General features: G+C 46.5%; 1 protein-coding gene across 3 annotated transcripts in view; it reads left to right on the top strand.

The window, feature by feature from the left end:
• The window catches only part of LOC102946859 (beta,beta-carotene 9',10'-oxygenase), a 76,133-nt gene extending 57,683 nt beyond the window's left edge, over positions 1 to 18,450 (top strand). For all 3 annotated transcript variants that reach the window (XM_037882290.2, XM_043534134.1, XM_007060477.4), the window contains 9 exons: positions 1,815 to 1,930; positions 5,135 to 5,237; positions 10,183 to 10,311; positions 10,503 to 10,663; positions 11,350 to 11,517; positions 12,173 to 12,310; positions 13,251 to 13,433; positions 16,537 to 16,647; positions 17,053 to 18,450. In XM_037882290.2, the coding sequence (XP_037738218.1) occupies positions 1,815 to 1,930; positions 5,135 to 5,237; positions 10,183 to 10,311; positions 10,503 to 10,663; positions 11,350 to 11,517; positions 12,173 to 12,310; positions 13,251 to 13,433; positions 16,537 to 16,647; positions 17,053 to 17,166 (1,223 nt within the window). In that variant the 3' untranslated portion in view covers positions 17,167 to 18,450. The remainder of the gene's footprint in view (positions 1 to 1,814; positions 1,931 to 5,134; positions 5,238 to 10,182; positions 10,312 to 10,502; positions 10,664 to 11,349; positions 11,518 to 12,172; positions 12,311 to 13,250; positions 13,434 to 16,536; positions 16,648 to 17,052) is intronic.
• Positions 18,451 to 19,002: the final 552 nt, after the last annotated feature.

Genomic DNA, 19,002 nt, shown 5'->3' on the forward strand with positions numbered 1-19,002 from the left:
ACATCTCCTGAGTGAAGCACAGAAGCTACCTGTATGAAACCAGCAAATGCAGCTCAGCCTGCATCCCATTCCTTCCCTGCAAATCAGTCAGGGCCCACTGACTGCTCCTTTGGTCTGGTCTACACTTGGGAGATTAAATTGGTTAAAGCCTCTAGAACAGTGGTTCTCAAACTAGGGCCACCGCTTGTTCAGGGAAAGCCCCTGGTGGGCTGGGCCGGTTTGTTTACCTGCCGCGTCCGCAGGTTTGGCCGATCGCAGCTCCCACTGGCTGCAGTTCTCCACTCCAGGCCAATGGGGGCTGCAGGAAGGGCGGCCAGCATATCCCTTGGCCTGCGCTGCTTCCTGCAGGCCCCATTGGCCTGGAGCGGCGAACCGCGGCCAATGGGAGCCGCGATCAGCTGAACCTGCAGACACGGCAGGTAAACAAACCGTCCCGGCCTGGCAGGGGCTTTCCCTGAACAAGCGGCAGCCGTAGTTTGAGAACCACTGCTCTAGAACATTTGTAGAACACTTGTGTCCATACCTAGAAATGCCCTAACTGCTCTAATAAATAATTACAACAGGCCATCTGTCAGTGGGTTTAATAACCAGTCAAAGAGCCACTGGTTCATTTTGATAGCCTTCTGCAATCTAGAATGCGTCCAGGAGCTCAGCTAGGAATTGTAGGCTAGATATCCAGAGGCCATTGCAGCTGAAATGGTTTCGGACAATGCTAGCGTGACTGCAGAGTGAAACAAATCCATTTCACATGTTGGTGCTGAAATGTATGTCTTAAACTGTTTCAATGCATCCAGTTCAGTTACAAACTGATTTCTTCTCTAGTGTAGACAAGACCCTAGTGAAGTTAAGAGATGGAAAATGCCTCCCAGGTCTCCTCCAATCAATTCCCCTTGCACTCCCACTAGAAGTCAGTGACAGATAATCCCCTTTTGTACATTTCCTATTATTTTGTCCAGTCCAATTAATGTCCCAAGTGATGGGACAATGCCCCTTGCATTGAATTTGAATTGCATTGTCCCACTATGGGGCCTGCTTCTGCTTTTTACATTGCTGACCTGGCCTCCTGTACAGAGTGCAATCTGGGTTCTCTGTTCATGCTTTCTGATAAATACTGGCAACTGGTTGTCTGGCCTTATAATAAAGAATATCTCAGCCCTCGCCAGGGGTTGCCTTTCCCTCAGGTCTGCACGATTCCGTTTGTAATATCATTGGTTTCCTTTAGTTGCAAGATACTGAAATGAGCCTGCACGATGACTTAGTAGTACCTGAATCAAAAGGGATCAGATTTCTTCGGTTTGCATTAAAAACAAGTCTTTTCTTTGGCATGAACTCACCTGCATAGGTAGAGCCCTGTGTGCTGCTATAGATCACTGAGATAGAAAAGAAAGAAAACCATAGAATCATAAAACTGGAAGGGACCTCGAGAGGTCATCTAGTCCGGTCCCCTGCACTCAAGGCAGGACTAAGTATTGTATAAAACCCTGCTGTAGGCCTGCAGAGAGAGACAGGTGAGTGCAGAAACAAGGAGGACAGTGTAATGTGGGTAGGACTTTGCAGGGGGGAGGCTTACACCTGGGCTCAGGTGCTCAGACTGAGTCAACTGTGCAGTGCAGACACAGCAATGTGAGGTGCACTCACACTCTAAGGCTGTCAAGTAACCACATACTGCTGGCCAGATGGTTTTAATCTGTCCTGTCTGTCCTGAAAGGGATTTGTGTCATTAGGAAAACTGGTTTATTTGTTTAAATATGCCTAACTTGCTGTAGTGAGATGTGAGCTTAATGCATCTGCATTACTCTGGGATTTTGTTTCAGGGCCAACGGATAACTCCAGTGTGAACTACGTGGTGTACAAGGGAGACTATTATGTCAGCACCGAGACCAACTTCATGCGGAAAGTGGATCCAGAAACCCTGGAAACCAAGGAGAAGGTAAAGAGTGGGTGGGATGATGGGTTTAGCACCTGGCGTGGGGGAATCATGTCACACTGTTTCCAGGATGGCCTTGGCAGCTAGTGGGGACAATTCCCAAAGATGCTCGTGGTCTTTGTGTCCAACCTGCATGTCCAACATGGTAAGAATCCATGGCTGTTGTTGAGATCCTCTGTACCTCTCTCTCCTGGCAAAAATGACTTCTCTGTGGCAGATATTGGAATTGCCAGGAAATCTACAGTCACTGCCAGTCACCCCATGGTCTTAAAAATCCCTCTGTGGTGCATGTGCTGGAGGGCATTGCAGGATCGAGGTGAATAGTAAAGCAGCTGCCATGCTTGAGGTCCAGTCACAGCCATTGGCAGCAGGCAGGGTTAGACTGGAGGACTCCTCAGGTCAGTTATATTTTCAACCAAGGGTAGAGCAGGGTCCCTCGCAACTTGGTCACTGTCCATGAAGTGCAGGATCTGGTCTTGTCTGGCGATTCCAGTGTACGGAAATGCAAAAATATATACCCATGTAACATCAAGGTTATAGATGTTAATACTCTTACAGAATTCCACTCCTGCCTATGCTCTGCCCTACCCCATGGTCCCACCCAATCTGCTCCCTTCATCTCCTTCAACCTGTCCCAACTCCAAGTCAGCCCTACCCCGGCATGCTCCTTGAATTCTTGGCTAACCTCACCTCCCCATTGTGTTCATCCTATGCACTAGCCTACATGCTGTTCAACTGCCTATCACCGAATGTGCTGTTGCATTTCAGATTAAGCTGTCTGCTGTCTTCTGCCATTTTGTGGCGTATACATCAGATTAAAGCCCTGATCTTGCAAATTGCTCTGTGCACAGCTGCATTAACTCCAGGGGGTTCTGCAAGAATGCAGGGATCTGCCCACCTGGAACAGCTTGCAGAATCATGGCCTACATTTCTAACCTTAGTGCTCCATTCCTATAAGATTTAGTTGGCATGTTAATTTCATAGGCTTTTTGAGAAAATAGAAAAGAGGGAGAAAAACACAAGGAAGGAGAGAACAGGAGAAACCGATTAAAAACTGCGGCTGCTTTTACTGGTACAGTTTACAGCTGCGTGGAGCTGGGAGCTAGGCAAACTCTCCTTTGTGGAGGAACAGCAGCACAAAGCCACACCTACCCAACACTCTGTAGAGCTCTGGTGTATTCACTGTGTGCCATAGTTGCAAGCCATATGGAAATTCTAAGCTTAGAAGCCATTTCGTGCCGCATGCGTCCAACAAAGTTGATTTTGGTGGTTGCATAATACCTATTTCAAACCTTGCCAGGGACTATTACCCAGTGAAGAGATGCCATGGGGGTGGTTTCAGTGGTAAAGTTCAGCCAAGTGGAGACACCCGGACATACAAATTCTCATCAGCCATTTTTAAAGAGGTGGACTAATATTTTCAAAAGTGGCTAATAAGTTGGGACCCTGAATTTTTGGGTGCCTAACTCAAGACACCTTAAAGAGCCTGATTTTCAGAGGGTGAACACTCAGCACTTTCTGAAAATCTGGGCCCTTTAAGGTGTCTCAAGTTGGGAAGCCAAAAATCACTAGTCACTTTTGAAAATCTTGGCTGAGAAGTGTATTTTTCACACTTGGACATTTCAGTGCATTTCCATCAGACTTTCTCCCTAAGAGATTCACCTTTTGACTAAGTCTAAGCATAGAAAGTTGCAGCCACAAAGGAGAATTCTGAACACTTATGAGCACATGAAGATAGAATTAGAATTAAGTTGTGCATGGGACCTTTGCTACAACATTTGCTATCCAGAAAATCTTTAGTTGTAGATAATATTAAACTCTGTTGCATCTTTGCATAGCCTATATTGGTGTTTGAAGAAAACACACCAGTTACCAAATGTCTCTGTCTGCTTGCAATAGAACTGATAGTTTTGGGACAGAGACTGTCTGTTAATTGCATGCCTGGACACACCTAGCACAATGGGGCCATCTTTATCTTAGGTACTTATATGGCTCCATTTCTGGGATATCAACACACCCACATTCTTTAAGGTTTAATCCAAACATCATCCCTGTGAGTGCTTTTATCTTCAATTTACAGATGGGGAATTGAGTTACCGAGAGGCTAAGGTCACACAGGACGTCTCTGGAAGAGCAGGGACTTGAATCCATGTTTCCCAAGTCCTCAATTAGTGTCCTGACCACTGGAGAACCCTCCTTCACATGCCCTGGGCCTTGAGTAGTGCCCGGGTACTATTGCTTTATAAATTATAGTGTTACCTGCACACTAGGGCACCCAGCTTTACCCAGTTCCTAGGGCTCAAGGCATAACCCGGTTAATTTAGGTACCCCGACCCTTTCCCTGTTCCTAGGGCTTCAGCGGAAAGGCACCTACATTTGCTCAGGGCATAATCTTTTGTGGGTTTATGGGGTCTTTTACCACTGAAAGAGCCTGACACAGTAATCCTTAACCTTTGTTTATTAACAGTCACCAAAACAGAATGCACACACTAAGCATACAATGCTCACCACTCCCAACAAGGCAGATGAACTGTTCCTGCTGGCCAGTCAGGATCAGGTCATCTGGGGACTCCAGCTTCTGCATGGTGTGATTGGCAGGGTATTGAGGTCTGGCAGCTCTGATCTTGGGGCTGTGTCCTGGAGTTAGTTCCAAAGAACTTTCTTTTGGATCCCAGTTTGTATAGTGAAACTTGAGTCCTGCTTAGCTGTACCTTCACCAGTCATTTTTACTGAAGTATTACAAAATAATTCTTTGATCAGTCCTAACATATTGCGAAATAATTCTTTAATCAATCATACTCCACCACCTTAGTTGACTTAAATCTTACAAAATTAGTTATGCAACAATCAAACAGAAACAATCAAAGAACGAGACAGAGACCATACAGATAAACAATAGAGAAATAGGGACAATACATAAAGACAATACAATAGAAGTATTGATTTCACAATCACAACTGTTGATAAGTGATTCCTTGCCAGAGAGAATGCTATCAAGCAAAGTTTTCTTAAAACATCTTAAAGAGATGTTTTGCTTATCTGGTGATGGTGGGTACTATTAGGAGGGGCACCTTCTTAACTGCCTGATATTATATTGTTTTGATATAATTTAGAAGGAATGTAAGGATGTGACTTTCTGCTTCTTGGCTTATGGCTGCTGCTCGGAAGTGATTCCTGCTCTGACTCTGAAAATCTTTGAATTTGCAGGTGGATTGGAGCAAATTCATTGTGGTGAATGGAGCAACAGCCCATCCACATTATGAGCCTGATGGGACAGCATACAACATGGGCAACTCTTATGGGAAACATGGTGAGGCTAGGCAGGGTAACTGCTCTGGGAAGCAGGGTGGGGTGAGGTAGGGCCAGTCCTGCAGGGAGGCTAGGCAGACTACATGCTGCTTCTGTAAGAAGGGGTTTTTGGTGGAGTCTAACAAAGTGAGGAAGCTCCCATTTCTCTGTGGGACACAATGACAGCAAAGCAGAATCAGTCTTAAATTGTGGCTGCCGTCAATCTCACCATGACATTTGTTCTCTTAATGTTTGGTCTCTTCAGGTAATGTGATTTGGGTGACTGCCTCATCCCAGTGAGCACAGACCTTTCTGTGAGCGGTGGGGAAGACCCTCAGGGCACTGCCCTGGGTAGGGATGAGATGTGTCATGCACACACGTGGATCAGTTTGGTAGAGAGAGGATGCTTTTTAAGGAAGTTACATAAAGTGTCAGGGCTGAATCTAAGGCCTTTTGAAATCAGTGAGAGTTTTTCCATTGACTTAAATGGGCTTTGGGTTGGGGCCTTCAAGCATTCCTTATGGGAAGAGAGAAATTATTATGAGGGCAGTAGCCTGCAGTAGAGTGAGTGCATTGACCCTTCCTGGACACCATAATGAAATCCCCACTCCTTGCTAGGTTTCAGAGTAGCAGCCGTGTTAGTCTGTATCCGCAAAAAGAAAAGGAGGACTTGTGGCACCTTAGAGACTAACAAATTTATCTGAGCATAAGCTTTTGTGAGCTACAGCTCACTTCATCGGATGCATTTATCCGATGAAGTGCTGTAGCTCACGAAAGCTTATTCTCAAATAAATTTGTTAGTCTCTAAGTTGCCACAAGTACTCCACTCCTTGCTAGTTATTCTCAGTTGTGCCAAATTATGCGCATTCAAGCGTCACCCCCAAATCTGCAGCGCTGTAGCTACTCTCTCTGCAGTTCCCAGTTATGAAACAGTGTGAAACTGATGTAGGGCAGCTGTCAGAAACAAACCTGAATAAAGGTGTTTATTGAAAGGACTAAACACTGGCACAGTTGGATTAATTCTTTTTAAAATACAGTCATGTCCATTTAGCCTATAGTACTCATTGCCAGCCTGTAGTACTCATTGCCAGAAGATGTCTATGAGGCCAAAAGCTTAGCAGGCTTCAGAACAGGACATTTCTATGGATAACAAGAAGATTTAGAATAGCAAGGATTAAAATAACCAAGAGCTCTGGATGGGAGATAAACCCCAATATTTCGGGGCATGACCCAACCTCTGATTACTGGGGGACAGGAAGAAACCTCCCTGGTGGCAATTTGTCCCAAAACTGCAGGGCTTCTTGAATCTTCCTTTGAAGCAGCCAGTACTGGCCACTGGAATAGTGGACTAGACAGACCACTTGTGTGATCCAGTTTGTCAATTCCTACAGATGGGGGAGTGTGGTGGGAGAAAACCTATTAGTCCATATTCCCTTGCACTTGAGGTGCCAGGATTGATCCCCATCCTTTGTCCTCTGCAGCCAGGGGTTAGGGTGGGATCAGTTTCTGCAGCAGATTTTCCAATACTAGGAAGATATTGTGCAAAACCATGACCGTATTCGAGTGGCTCTTCAAAAACAACTTTAATTTCTTTTTGCATAAAGACATTCCTCCCCAGTGTGCCTCAGCCCAGAGAAAGCAGCTAATGCCCCGTGTTGTTATATCTGACACTGCTGGCTTGCACCAATTCACTGAACAATTCCCTGGCTTTGCTGTTCTTTCATTCTTGCTGTGCTAATTCCTTTGTGCTTCAGTAGCATGTAGCTTCGTATTCCCCCACAGGGTCATGCACAGCACATGCCTCGTGATGGCTGAGTTACCAAGCCATCAATCCCACTTGGGCGGGGATCAGATTCCGTAGACAAACATCATTAAATTTCACCTGGACTCAGAATTCTAGTTTCTCCCTTTGACCCAGGAGCTGTGAGGCTGGTTTGAGTCCTCATTCCTTGTTGTGGGTGCTCAGATGTTGTGATAATGAGCTTAATACAAATGCTTAGGTTTGATTCCAGTTCCTCTGACTGAGGCCCTGTTGTAGGAAACTGGCTTTTTGTTATCTGCTCAGCTTAGCTGGTGCTGTGGCTCCAACTCTCTTAATGAGGCAGAGAAAACAGCAGAGCCTGACAATAGCTATGTGGAAATGGCCACTAGTGAGACTTGGAACAAGTCAGAAGAAATTGCTGCTGTAATGGATGAAGGAATCCAGTGGGACCCCCTGTTCTGGGGCTGGAAGCTGTGCGTAGATTTCAGCATGGGGGCAGGTGCCAGGGGCGCCCATTAGTGGGGAAGGGGGGGTGAGAGTTTCATATAGGAGGTATGCAAGCTCTCAGGTGGAGCTCTTAACTACAGTACAGAATTAGTGTGAAATGTAAGTTCTGCAGAGGAGATGTGCCCCTGGGGCAGGGAGTCAGTATTTTGTTTACAAACAGAAGCAGGGTGACTAAGATAAGAGATAAGAAAGGGCTGGTGATTAAATTAAGGATCTGGAAGTCTAGCCTGTAAAACAGATGAATGCATCCGATGAAGTGAGCTGTAGCTCACGAAAGCTTATGCTCAAATAAATTGGTTTGTCGCTAAGGTGCCACAAGTACTCCTTTTCTTTTTGCGAATACAGACTAACACGGCTGCTACTCTGAAACCTGTAAAACAGGAATCCCTGGGCGTGGGCGAAGTTGTTTTAGAGAGAATGCAGGGGACTCAGAAAAAATACAGCCAAGTCCTCTGAGCCAAGGTTACATTAAGAAAAGGGTGAGATTTGGGGGCATAATTGAAAAAGGATCAAAACCAGGGGAAGGGATAGCAGTGGTATAGAGCAAAAAGAACAGGAGGACTTGTGGCACCTTAGAGACTAACCAATTTATTTGAGCATAAGCTTTCGTGAGCTACAGCCCACTTTATAGAGAACTTCCTACTTTACCCTGTGGCCCACAGTATCTGAGTGCCTCACAAGGTCTAACCTATTTATCCTCACAGCCCCTCGGTGAGGTAGAGCAGGGCTGTTATCCCCATTGTACAGATCAGGGACTGAGGCACAGAGAAACTAAAGGCCAGATTTTCAAAGGCATTTAGGCACCTAGTGGGATTTTCATAAGCGCCTAGAAGGTTAGGTCCTTTGTAAACCTAGCTGCACCTTTGGGTGCCTAAAAAATTTGCGATTCTGTCCCTAAGGCACTGGCCTGAGGTCATACAGAAAGTCCATGGGGGGAGTAGAAGTTTTACTGGATTAAGGACTAGAAGATTTGACTCTCCAACTTTCTTTCTAGAGGAAGAGCTGCCCAGAGCTCCTGTGCCCGATTATTTTCCATTCCTGCCTGTAGTGGCCCTGAGATACCTCAGAAGTGTTAGGTTTTTTCTCAACTTTAAAATACAAAATTTTCTTGGTGTTTGGTTTTAAATATTCTCCTATGAGAACTGCAACTCAGTCACTGTAGTGCTGTGCTTAAGAGCCTTCTGGAAAGTAACTAGCCTTTAAACAGAAGTAAAAGCAGTGTTGCCAACTCTAATGATTTTGTCATGAATCTCATGCTAATTGTTTTCCTTAAAGCCTCAGCTCCTGGAGTCAAGTGGATATGTGATGGTTTCAGCCTTTATTCTTAAAGAAAAATGAAGTTTCTAGCCCTCATGGCTGTGGAAAGATTCAAAATGTGACCCAGTGCACCCTAAAGGCTCAAAAAGCAGAAGGCAAATTAAAAAAAATTCCATTTTAACACCAAATTTAAAAAAATACTATTATTTTTACATAATCTCATGATTGTAAAGCCAATCTTATTTCTGGTGAGCCTGATTCATGATTTTGAACATTTGGGATTGGCAGTACTGTGAAAGTAACTGGAAAGTGTCAGTTTCACTCCTGTTTAAGGTTAGTTTCTAGTCCATTATTTGTAGTGAGGCAGGTGCAGTATAAACTCACGGGGCCTTGCCCTAGTAGGATGTTTCCAAAGTTAAATGATCTATTCCAAGCTTGATGAACTGCAAAAAAGTGGTAGAAAGTAATCTAGATTTTTCTACAATTGTTGTATTTAAGAGTTAGTAACAGAGAATATACATTACAATTTTAAACCTACCCTGGGTGTTCCTTAAGTGATTCGACACAAGATGTGAGAACATGTTAGTATTAGAGGCGAGTGGGTCTAATTTATTTAATCCTCTTTTTTATATAGGAATTAGATACAGTGCTCCTATTAGCTAATTTCTAAATTATTATCGGCAACAAAACCCTAGAGTTTTCAAGTGCCTAAGTAGCCCCTGGAATCCCAGTTAAAATTGCCTCCCCCTACCCAAATCTGAAATGGCGCCCCTGGCAGGTGGATAGAGAAGTGGGGGTGGGTTTGGGTTCTGCTGTGAACTGAATCTGAATTTCAGCATGTGTCAGGGTATGGTCAGGCATTAACACTGCAGCTCCTGTTCATAAAATGTATTTGTCAACAAGGTATTCTCCTGGGACAATCAAAGAATTGCCATTCTGTGTTGATCTCAAACTGGAGTGCTCTGGCCAGCCTGTATACTGTGACAGAAGGAATGGATTTGGGAGAACTTGAACGCATGGCTAGAGAGGAGCTTTCCTTGCCTTGTGCCCAATAAATAAAAGAAATAGGAAGACTGTTTGAAAGGAGAAGGCATGAGTGTGTGCCCCACAGGAAGTGGGGATTTGTAGTACTGGATGAATCTGGCCAAAGCTTTAAGAGCTCATTAGCTGGGATTTATTGTCAGCACCTGATGGGATTCAGGGGTGGGTGATTGAAATATTTAAAGCTGGCTGGGGGATTTATTCCAGTGGGAATTGTGTGGTTAAATCCCCCAGTTGGCTTTGAAAATCTCATCTGGCATGTCTTGTATCTGAAGACTGACCCATTAGGACTCTGAACACGGAGAGGGCTAATGCACAGACCTGTTTGGTGCCTGCCCTGAAGTGCTGACTGGGTCAATCCTGGGTCTCTGGGCTGATGGACACTGTTTCTCCTTTCCAGGTTCCAGCTATAACATTATTCGGATTCCTCCGCAGAAGTCAAACCACAATGACACATTACAGGGAGCAAAAGTTCTGTGCTCCATCGCTCCAGCGGAGAAGATGAAACCCTCCTACTATCACAGCTTCGGTGAGGTGCCTCCCATCCTCTACTAGGCCCTCTGCATGCAGATCCAGCACACAGTCTACAAGCTACAACTTGCCATACTGGCTTCTAGTAGCAGAGGCAGGTTGTTCAGTCACCCATGCTCCCAGCAGTTCTCCTGGCCTTATTTGCCTTTTTGAGCAAAACGTTTTGATTTCCCACTTCTGTCCATTCAGGAATGAGTGAGAACTACGTGATCTTCATTGAGCAGCCCATCAAGATTAATCTGTTTCGGGTCATCACATCCAAGCTCCTGGGGAAGCCCATTGCTGATGGGATAAACTGGGAGCCGCAGTACAAAACCCGCTTCCACGTGGTGAATAAGCACACGGGAGAGGTAAATCTTCTGCCATTCCAGCTGGTACTCAGGGCTAGATTTCTCCTGATCAGTCAATCTTAGAGCCCACATGAAATGCCCCTTGCTTTTGGCAGCAGCAACCTGGGCTGTATGGGTCAGTCCAGGAACTACCGCAGTATTGGCTTGAAAACCAGGGAATGGTTAGGCCTCCTGGATGAGGAGTTATTAGGTGCTGGAGCAGAGGTAAATGCAAGAAATCCCTGTGCTGCCCCTTAGAAGAATGTAGATCAACAGGCAGTTAGGGGCTCCTGGGAAGCAGTCCTGGAGTTGCAGGTACAAGGGCTGAGATGTACCTGCCAAGTCACGTGGGGATCCAGGTGTAGGGTGAGGAGTGTGACAGTTCCCCAGGAGGTGCTATGTGAGTGTTGCGGCCACTGCCCCTACTTCTCTGGGGCGTGAGAAGGGATCCCTTCCACTGCCACTCCAGGTGGGGGGTGGTGCGTAGTGGGAGGGGCCCTTGTCATGGTGTGCTTTAGGCTCCAGATTTCCTGAATCTGGTTCTGCCCATAACTGGCTGTGAAGCTGTTATTCTGCTGGGGTCTAAGACAACTGGTGCGAAAAGTGTGACTGGAGAAATGGAAAGGGAAAATGGGACTCTCCAGGGCCCAAGGAGGGTCTGAGATTGCTGGAGGCAGGAAACAAAGCTGTTTTTTGTCTCACTGCAGCTGCTTCCAGGGCAGTTTTACAGCAAGCCATTTGCTACTTTCCATCAAATCAACGCCTTTGAAGATCAGGGTTGTGTGGTCCTTGACCTCTGCTGCCAGGATGGTGAAGGGAACCTGCATATTTACCAGCTTCAAAACCTGCGCAAAGCTGGGGAGGGTCTGGATCAGGTAAAGCCCCTGTCTCTGTGTCTGTTGTATGGGACCTGCTGATCCCAAGCTGGCTGAGCTGAAGGCTGGGAAAAGCAGAGGGAGCTTTACGGTCCCTGGAGTTAGTTGGTCTCATTGATTTGTGGGTGATTCTTATTGTGGGCAAAATGAGAATGTTTCATTGTTTTAGAAGCTGTAAACTTGTATCTAAGTAACAATGACATTAAGCCAAGGAAGGGTATGGGAGGAAGGGCCAGGGGAATGGCCAGGAGGAAGGAATAAAAAGTGCTGGGTGGGAGGGAGAGGCAGAGTGGATGGGACAGTCGACTGGGAGTCAGGAGACCAAGCTTCTATTCCTGGCTCTGCCACTGACCTGCGGAGTGAACTTGGCACTACCCCTCTCTGTGCCGGTTTCCCCTCCCATTCTTTGTGTGTCTTATCTATTTAGACTGTGAGCTCTCCCAGGCAGGACTATTTCTCACTATGTCTGTATGGTGCCTGGTACAATGGGGCCCCGACCTCAGTGTGGGGCCTCTAGGTGCTATGCTAATACAAATAATCAGAGAGCAGGTAGCCTTGGAATTGGGGGGAAAGTCGAGATGTCCCACCCCGGGGACTGAGCTCACCAGCTGTTCAGCTCTCTCTCTCTCCCTGTAACTTCCTGTCTTCCTAACAGATCTATAACTCGACTGCCAGAGCTTTCCCCCGCCGCTTTGTTCTACCCCTGAATGTGGATTCAAGCATGCCCACGGGGCAGAACCTCAGCCCTTTGCCTTACACATCAGCGAGTGCTGTGAAAGAGGCGGATGGGACGGTACGTCTTACAGGCATAAATAACTACACTGAAGGTTGCGTGCACCCGTATTGTCTTGTCCTGTGATCTTTTTAGATCTTGCCACCTAAGCAGAATCAGGCTTGTCTGTATTTGGATGGAAGTCAGTACAAAGCCCTGGCACTGTGTTGCTGGAGATGCTATCTTTTAGATGAGATGTAGAACCAAGATCCTGACCACACATGGTCACTAAAGCCCCTGTGGCACTTTTGGAATGAGTTGGGGTGTTAGCCCTGGTGTAACTGGCCAAATTCTGTCTTTTGATCCCAAAATTCACCCTGCATTTTCAGTTGGATACAAGATTGCTCTTAGCCTCCTTCTCTAAACTGTTGCGTAGTGCTGCAGTGGGTGGTTAATCAGTTCCCGTGTTCCACCCAGAAGCAGAAGGGCTGACTCAGGTCTGTGCAGAGCTGTATGGACACGTTAACACTGTTGGGAGGCCCGGATTTGCAGTGCAATGTGGATGCTCAAGCACAGACTCGGACACACCAAGTCTGCAAGCCCAGGTCCCACAGACCTGGGCTTACTATGCAGTGTAGACATAGCCCCAGAGGTGGAGTCATCTCAGTGGTGGAGGAGCAATCCCTGGATCAGCTTGTCAAGTGCTTAGGATCCTGCAAGCTGAAAGGTGCTGTACAATACATTGGAGTGCTGATGCTGGTATGGAGGCTTTCCCCCATAGCTCAGCCTTAGGGACCCTTTTGAAACGCCAGAATGCTGTAAGTCTTTTCCTTGGGTGGAGTGGATAAGGGAGCCAGCATGGTTCTGAGATGGGCTGGCTAGAGGTGTCCAGGGAACAAAGCCAAACATTTCATCTTCCCTGTAATAGCTGGGTAGCATGTGTATGAGACCAGTTCAGCATTGAAGCACTTGCCCCAGGTCAGGGCTCAGTAACACCCCTGTGCTCTGTTGCTTGCCCTAGGTCTGGTGCATGCATGAAAATCTCCACTCCGAGGACCTGGAGGAGGTAGGGGGCCTGGAGTTCCCCCAGATTAACTACTCACGGTGCAACGGCAGGAAGTACCGCTTCTTCTATGGCTGCGGCTTTCGGCACCTGGTGGGGGATTCGCTGATCAAGATGGATACAGAAACCAAGAAAATGAAGGTGAGACACAGTCGGATCTTGTTCTGTAAGACCCTGGAGTTGTCCCCATTCAATGACTCAGCCTGTGAACTGGCTGTTGTGGGTTTTCTGACCTCCTGCAGCCCAGGCAGCACTGTCACTCATCAGCACTGGGATCTATTTAACAGAGGGGCTGGGGTTGGGCCCGCACTTCCATTCTCTGCCCTGCACTGCATGAATGTGACACTCTAACACAAGAATCAGACATCTCTGGGTCTCTGGACAGACCAGGGCAGGAGAAGGGGGCTTGGGTATGGAGACAAGATCAAGATGATCTTAAAGGGTGTGCCGCCACATTATCACAATGAACACAGCACCAGAAATGTGTGTACCAAAAGATCGTTGTTGGGTTCAGTGTGCAGGCGCTGAGTGGTGCTGGTGGCCTGTGATATACAGGAGGTCAGACTAGCTGATCCGGTGGGCCTGTCTGGCCTTAAGCTCTATGACTCTAAAAATACAGTGAAACTCACAATGTGGAGGTGATGCTTCCAGGGTACTTGGAATTCAGCCTTTTGGGATCTGGGGCAATGAACATAAAGCTAGGGTGTTCTGCCCTACCAATGTGCAGTATGTGACTAGGCAGAGTTTATACTATACCTCACTGGGACAGATCTTAATCTCTAGGCCTGTGATGTGGGACCTTGAGTGGCATAATGGGGCTGTGGCAGCCACAAGTGTTTTCCTGCTTTGGTGGGTTTAAACCCCAGACCAGTATTTCCCTGTCAACACTAATAGGCTGAGGGGCCAAAGGGAGTTGGGGTCTGTCTGAAATAAGTCCTCAGTTGGGTTTAATTCAATACAAGTTTGTGTGTGGACTCTTATTTTAGAAGAAAGTCATCCTGTTTTGATTTAATTCCTTTATTCCTTAATTGGAATGAATTACCTTAGGCAAAATCACAACAGGGGTGTGTTTATGGTGAAATAAGAATGTCCTCCCACAGAGGCATTGAAATGATGAAAGATATGAATTAAACCCAAAATAGTTATTCTGGTGTCTCCCTTTTTATGTAAGATTTCCCCAAGCTTTAAAAACACAAGCAAGTTCTTTATTGAACACTACAGGAATGGTCAAGGCTTCTCCCTGAAAATTTGCTCTCTTTCCAGATTGTCATAATCTGGCTGGGAAGAGCCTCTGGAAGCTCTAAATATCACAGATTTTTGAAAAGGCTCTCTTTGTGCAGGAAGAAACCCTTGTTGGGCTCAGTCCGTCCTGGCTTTGCAACAATGGTTCATTAACTGATTATTTGTATTACTGTAGTGTCCAGAGGCCCCACTGAGACCGGGATCCCATTGTGCTAGGCACTGTACACACATGCGCATTCTCTCTCTCTGAGAGAGAGTCCCAGCCCTGATGAATAGACAAGACAGAAGAAGGGAGGGGGATGAACAAGAAGTGAAGAAACTTGTTCAAGATCATAGAGCAAATCTGTGGCAGAGCTGGCAAGAGATCAGTGCCCTACCCACCAGAGCACTAACAAATAATATTTAAGCTGTAATGACTTCATGATTTTTAGTACACTCAAGTACATCTCTTACTTTCCTTACTGTTTTTAACAGCTTTCAGAAAAGGAAAGATGATCTCTCTACTAATTGGTGCTTTTTTATTTAGCAAACATTTTCTCCCCTTTATGTTATTGCTGAAATCAAAACAGACGAGTTAGTTTCAGTTACCCTCCCTGTACTACAGGGATTGGCAATGTCTTAATGGTTGTAGCAAATTTTACAGGACCTAGAAAAACCTGGTGCAGGCTTGGGCTTGCTGCTGCATTTATAAAGAATTTCTATTTTAAAAGCAAACATCAGATTAGAAACTAGAATCCAGAAGATCCTCCTGCAGATCGTAACAGTTTCTGTGTCAGGAGTGGCCGGGTGGTCCATTGGACTGGGATAGAGGAGACCTGTGTTCTGTTGCTGGCTTTACCATTGACGTGGTGTGTGACCTTGGGCAAGTCAGTTCATGACTCAATATCCACCCTGTGCCTTGCTTGTCTATTTAGCCTGTCTTTGATGCAGGGCCTATTTCTCACTGTGTTTGAACAATGCCTCATATAATGGGGCATCAATCTCAGCTGGGAACTTGAGATGCTGCTGGAACAGAAATAATGAATAATAATGTTGCTCGTGCTTTTGAAAACTCTCACAATCCTTTAGTGTTCAGTAAATGACCCTTTCCTATTTAGGGTAAGTAGTGACACTGTGCATATGAAAGATTGGAGGGGATGTCTCAGTTGTGGTCCTCTCTTTAATGCTACTCTTCTCTTTATCTACCAGTGGGAAAATGTCTGTCTCAGTCCCCCTCCTGATTTATCTAGCTCCAATAGGTGTGGTGAGAATGGGAAATGCTTGACTTCTTGTTCACCTTGGATGATGGCCAGATGGGGACACTCAGGGCTGCTTTATTGGTGTGCTGTCACTGAAAAACAGAGCGAAATCCATCTGTGAATGAAGCATCTCACTATGCCCAGAGCTGGTCTACCCCCCTTTGTTCCCTTCTGCATTCCCTCCACTAGTTTGCTGTCCCCACTTGTTGCATCTTGTCTTAATTTAGACCAATCCTGCAGGGAGCAATGTGTAGGCAGCTCCAGTAAGTCAGTGGGGTTCATTTTTTTTTTTTTTTTTTGAATCACTTGTATGTTTAGTTGCCAAGAACTCTTGATAATAGGCACAAGTGTACCAATAAGCATGTGACCTTTAAAATGAATGACTGCCACAAAACAAACACTTGAATACAGCAACAGCATGTGTTACTAGATTTACAGACGACTTTTAGACTCTTCAGCATTGAAGGGATTTTTTAAACCTTGATGATCAGCTAGTCATGGGCTGGAAATAAACGGGTTCATCATAGGCACAGGGATCTGCCTGAGTGGAGCTCTACTGACTTCAGTAGGTCCAGCTGTGTGGAGCTAGTTGCAGGATCAGGGCCTTAGATTGTAAGTTCTTCAGGGCACAAGGTGTCTCTGCCTTTCTGGACAATACAAATGGGCCTTGATCCTGAGTCAGGTCTCTGGATATCAGCAGTATCTAAATCATAATAAAGTGCATCTCTTCTGTCTCTCTTTTTTTTTTTTTCTTGGCCTGATAGATTTGGCAAGAGGATGGATTCTACCCTTCGGAGCCCGTGTTTGTGCCAGTGCTTAAAGCCACTGCAGAAGATAGTGGGGTCATTCTGTCTGTAGTGGTCACACCCTTGCAGGTAACTCATTCTCACGTCTCACAAGTAGCAAGAAATTGTTGTATGGTTTTTAAATCATAGAATTGGATTTGGTGCCCTCGAGAGGGCAGTCCCAACACTTTATTCCCCATGCTCATCTGTTTTCCAGTCCCTGTACTGCTGAGTTTATTTGCAGTCACTACATCCTTTGCAATTGTCAATCTCAGCAGAGCATCAGAGTCCAAATAGCAGCCTAGTTTCCAGAGTCAAAGCTGCTTTAAGGATATGTCTGAGTAGCACTGGGTCTGGCTCACCGTCTTGGGTACTGGTTTGAGCAGTCTCGCTGTGCAGACAGACTCTTCCTTGTGGAGTAGGAGATGCATTGGGGATGGGAAGGCAGAGTGGAACCCAGCACTGCCATTCCTCTTCCTGTCTTTCATTCTGTAGAACCAAAACACTTTCCTGCTTGTCCTGGATGCAGAGACCTTCAGAGAACTGGGCCGCGCAGAAGTCCCAGTGCAAATGCCTTATGGATTCCATGGCATCTTTGTCCCACGTTAATGGAGAAGCCTGCTATCTCATATTAGAAGCTCCTGGCCTCTTGGAGCTCAGGGCTAGGTGAAGCCCAGTGTGAATCTCTGCTTTTCCTTTCCTTTCGCTTTTGCATTGTGCCTTTGGTGAAGGAGCTGCCTCTGTAGCCCCAAACCTGTTTTGTGTGCTGCTGCAGTATTATTAATGCGTAGTGAATGGGTCTGAAGCTAATACTGTGCAAGGTGATAGCCCCTTCTCCAGAAGAGCCCAGTGCCTTGGCTCCCTCCACTGTCCTGCTCTGCTGGTCTGCTGTAACCCCCATGCTGCCAAGAGCTGGGCAGGCCAGGGAGGCAGCAGGTGCCAAGAGAGCATGCTTCTTCCCAGCAGCAATGTGCTCTGAGTTGGAGAGGCTAGTCAGCAGCTCTGCTCGGAGGGGTGGCTTTGGCTTTAGTGCACAAAGCTAAAGGCGAGAAGGGATCAAGGGAAGGAGGGGAAATTGCCTCCTCCGAGTCCCAAGCATGCCACTGCTTCTTCAGGAAACTGTCTCAACTCAGCCAGGAAGAGCAGAGAGGGAGCTGCCCTACTTGGCAGCTGGAAAATGTCCGATCCAGTCTGTCTATGCGCTGTGCGCTAACAGCCTGTGCAAACATCACCACTCAAAGAAAAAGGATCGGTGTCATCCCATGCTTCCATGCTCTCATTGAAACCCTCCATATCTCAAACATGCCCCTGCCATGCCTCTGAGTGAAACCAGCGTGGGTCAAACACCCCTCTGCCGTGTCCCTGCCATGCCCCCTTGTGAAACCAGCGTGGGGCAAACACATCCCTGACATGTGCCCACAGCAAAACTAGTGTGTGAAACATGCCCCTTCCCATCATGTCCCCCAGTGAAACCAACATGGATCAAACATGCCCCTGACACATCCCTGCTACATCCCCCAGTGCAATCAACATGAGTCAAATATGCCCCCACACCGCATCCTGTCGTGAAATCAGCGTGGGTCAACACATCTGTCATGCCCCCATTATGCCCCCGACAATCCACAGTGAAACCAGCAGGTGTCAAACACAGCTATTTTTATTTTTCTGCTTAGGCACACTTAGAGGGCATTGCCTTAATTAACCTTCCTCCAGTCGAATATAACTCTCATTCATTCATCTTTCAGGTAGATGGGCAAGTCCCTTATGCTCAGATGCTTTAGTTGTGGTGGGATGGGTGAAGAGGGAACGGGTTAGTTGTTTGTTTGTGGAGGCCACATACAGCAACTTATCTGTCTGGCTCTACTAATAAAAGACTGCTCACAGTGATTGGTACATGGGGAACGGGCTCAATTTCTTGCTCAGGGACTTCTCGAATCATACATTTTAAAGGCCAGAAGTGACCATTATGATCATCTCTTCTGAGCTCCTCCATAACATAGAGAAACCCACCCAGACATTTCTGCAGTTGTTCATGCTGATGCAGGTGCGAGGGACAGAAAGCCAGTCCCCTGGGCATGTATTGCTTCAGAAATACTACACTACCCCCCTTCCCTGAGTGCAGAGCACATCCTCCACCCCAGGACTTTGGCGGCTGGTGTTCACTACACACAAGCTAGCCTGCTCTGCTTTGTACCTAGCTCCAAAGCATCATGTAGGCCAAATAAAGAAACAGATTACCAAATTAGCACAGCAATTCAGATGCAACTCTCCCAAAATAACAAGCTCTACCCCGAGCCTGATCCTGCTACTCATCTCCCCCCATGCCCCAGAGAAAGCCAAGGAAGAGAAATGAGCTTTAAACTAGGGTTGTGGCAAAGCAGGGGGAGAGTATTCCACAGGCAAGGCCCCCTCTCACTGCAAACACTCTAATCCAGCCCTTTCCAA

This window comes from Chelonia mydas, chromosome 22, assembly GCF_015237465.2.
Source record: "Chelonia mydas isolate rCheMyd1 chromosome 22, rCheMyd1.pri.v2, whole genome shotgun sequence".
Lineage (NCBI taxonomy): Eukaryota > Metazoa > Chordata > Testudines > Cheloniidae > Chelonia > Chelonia mydas.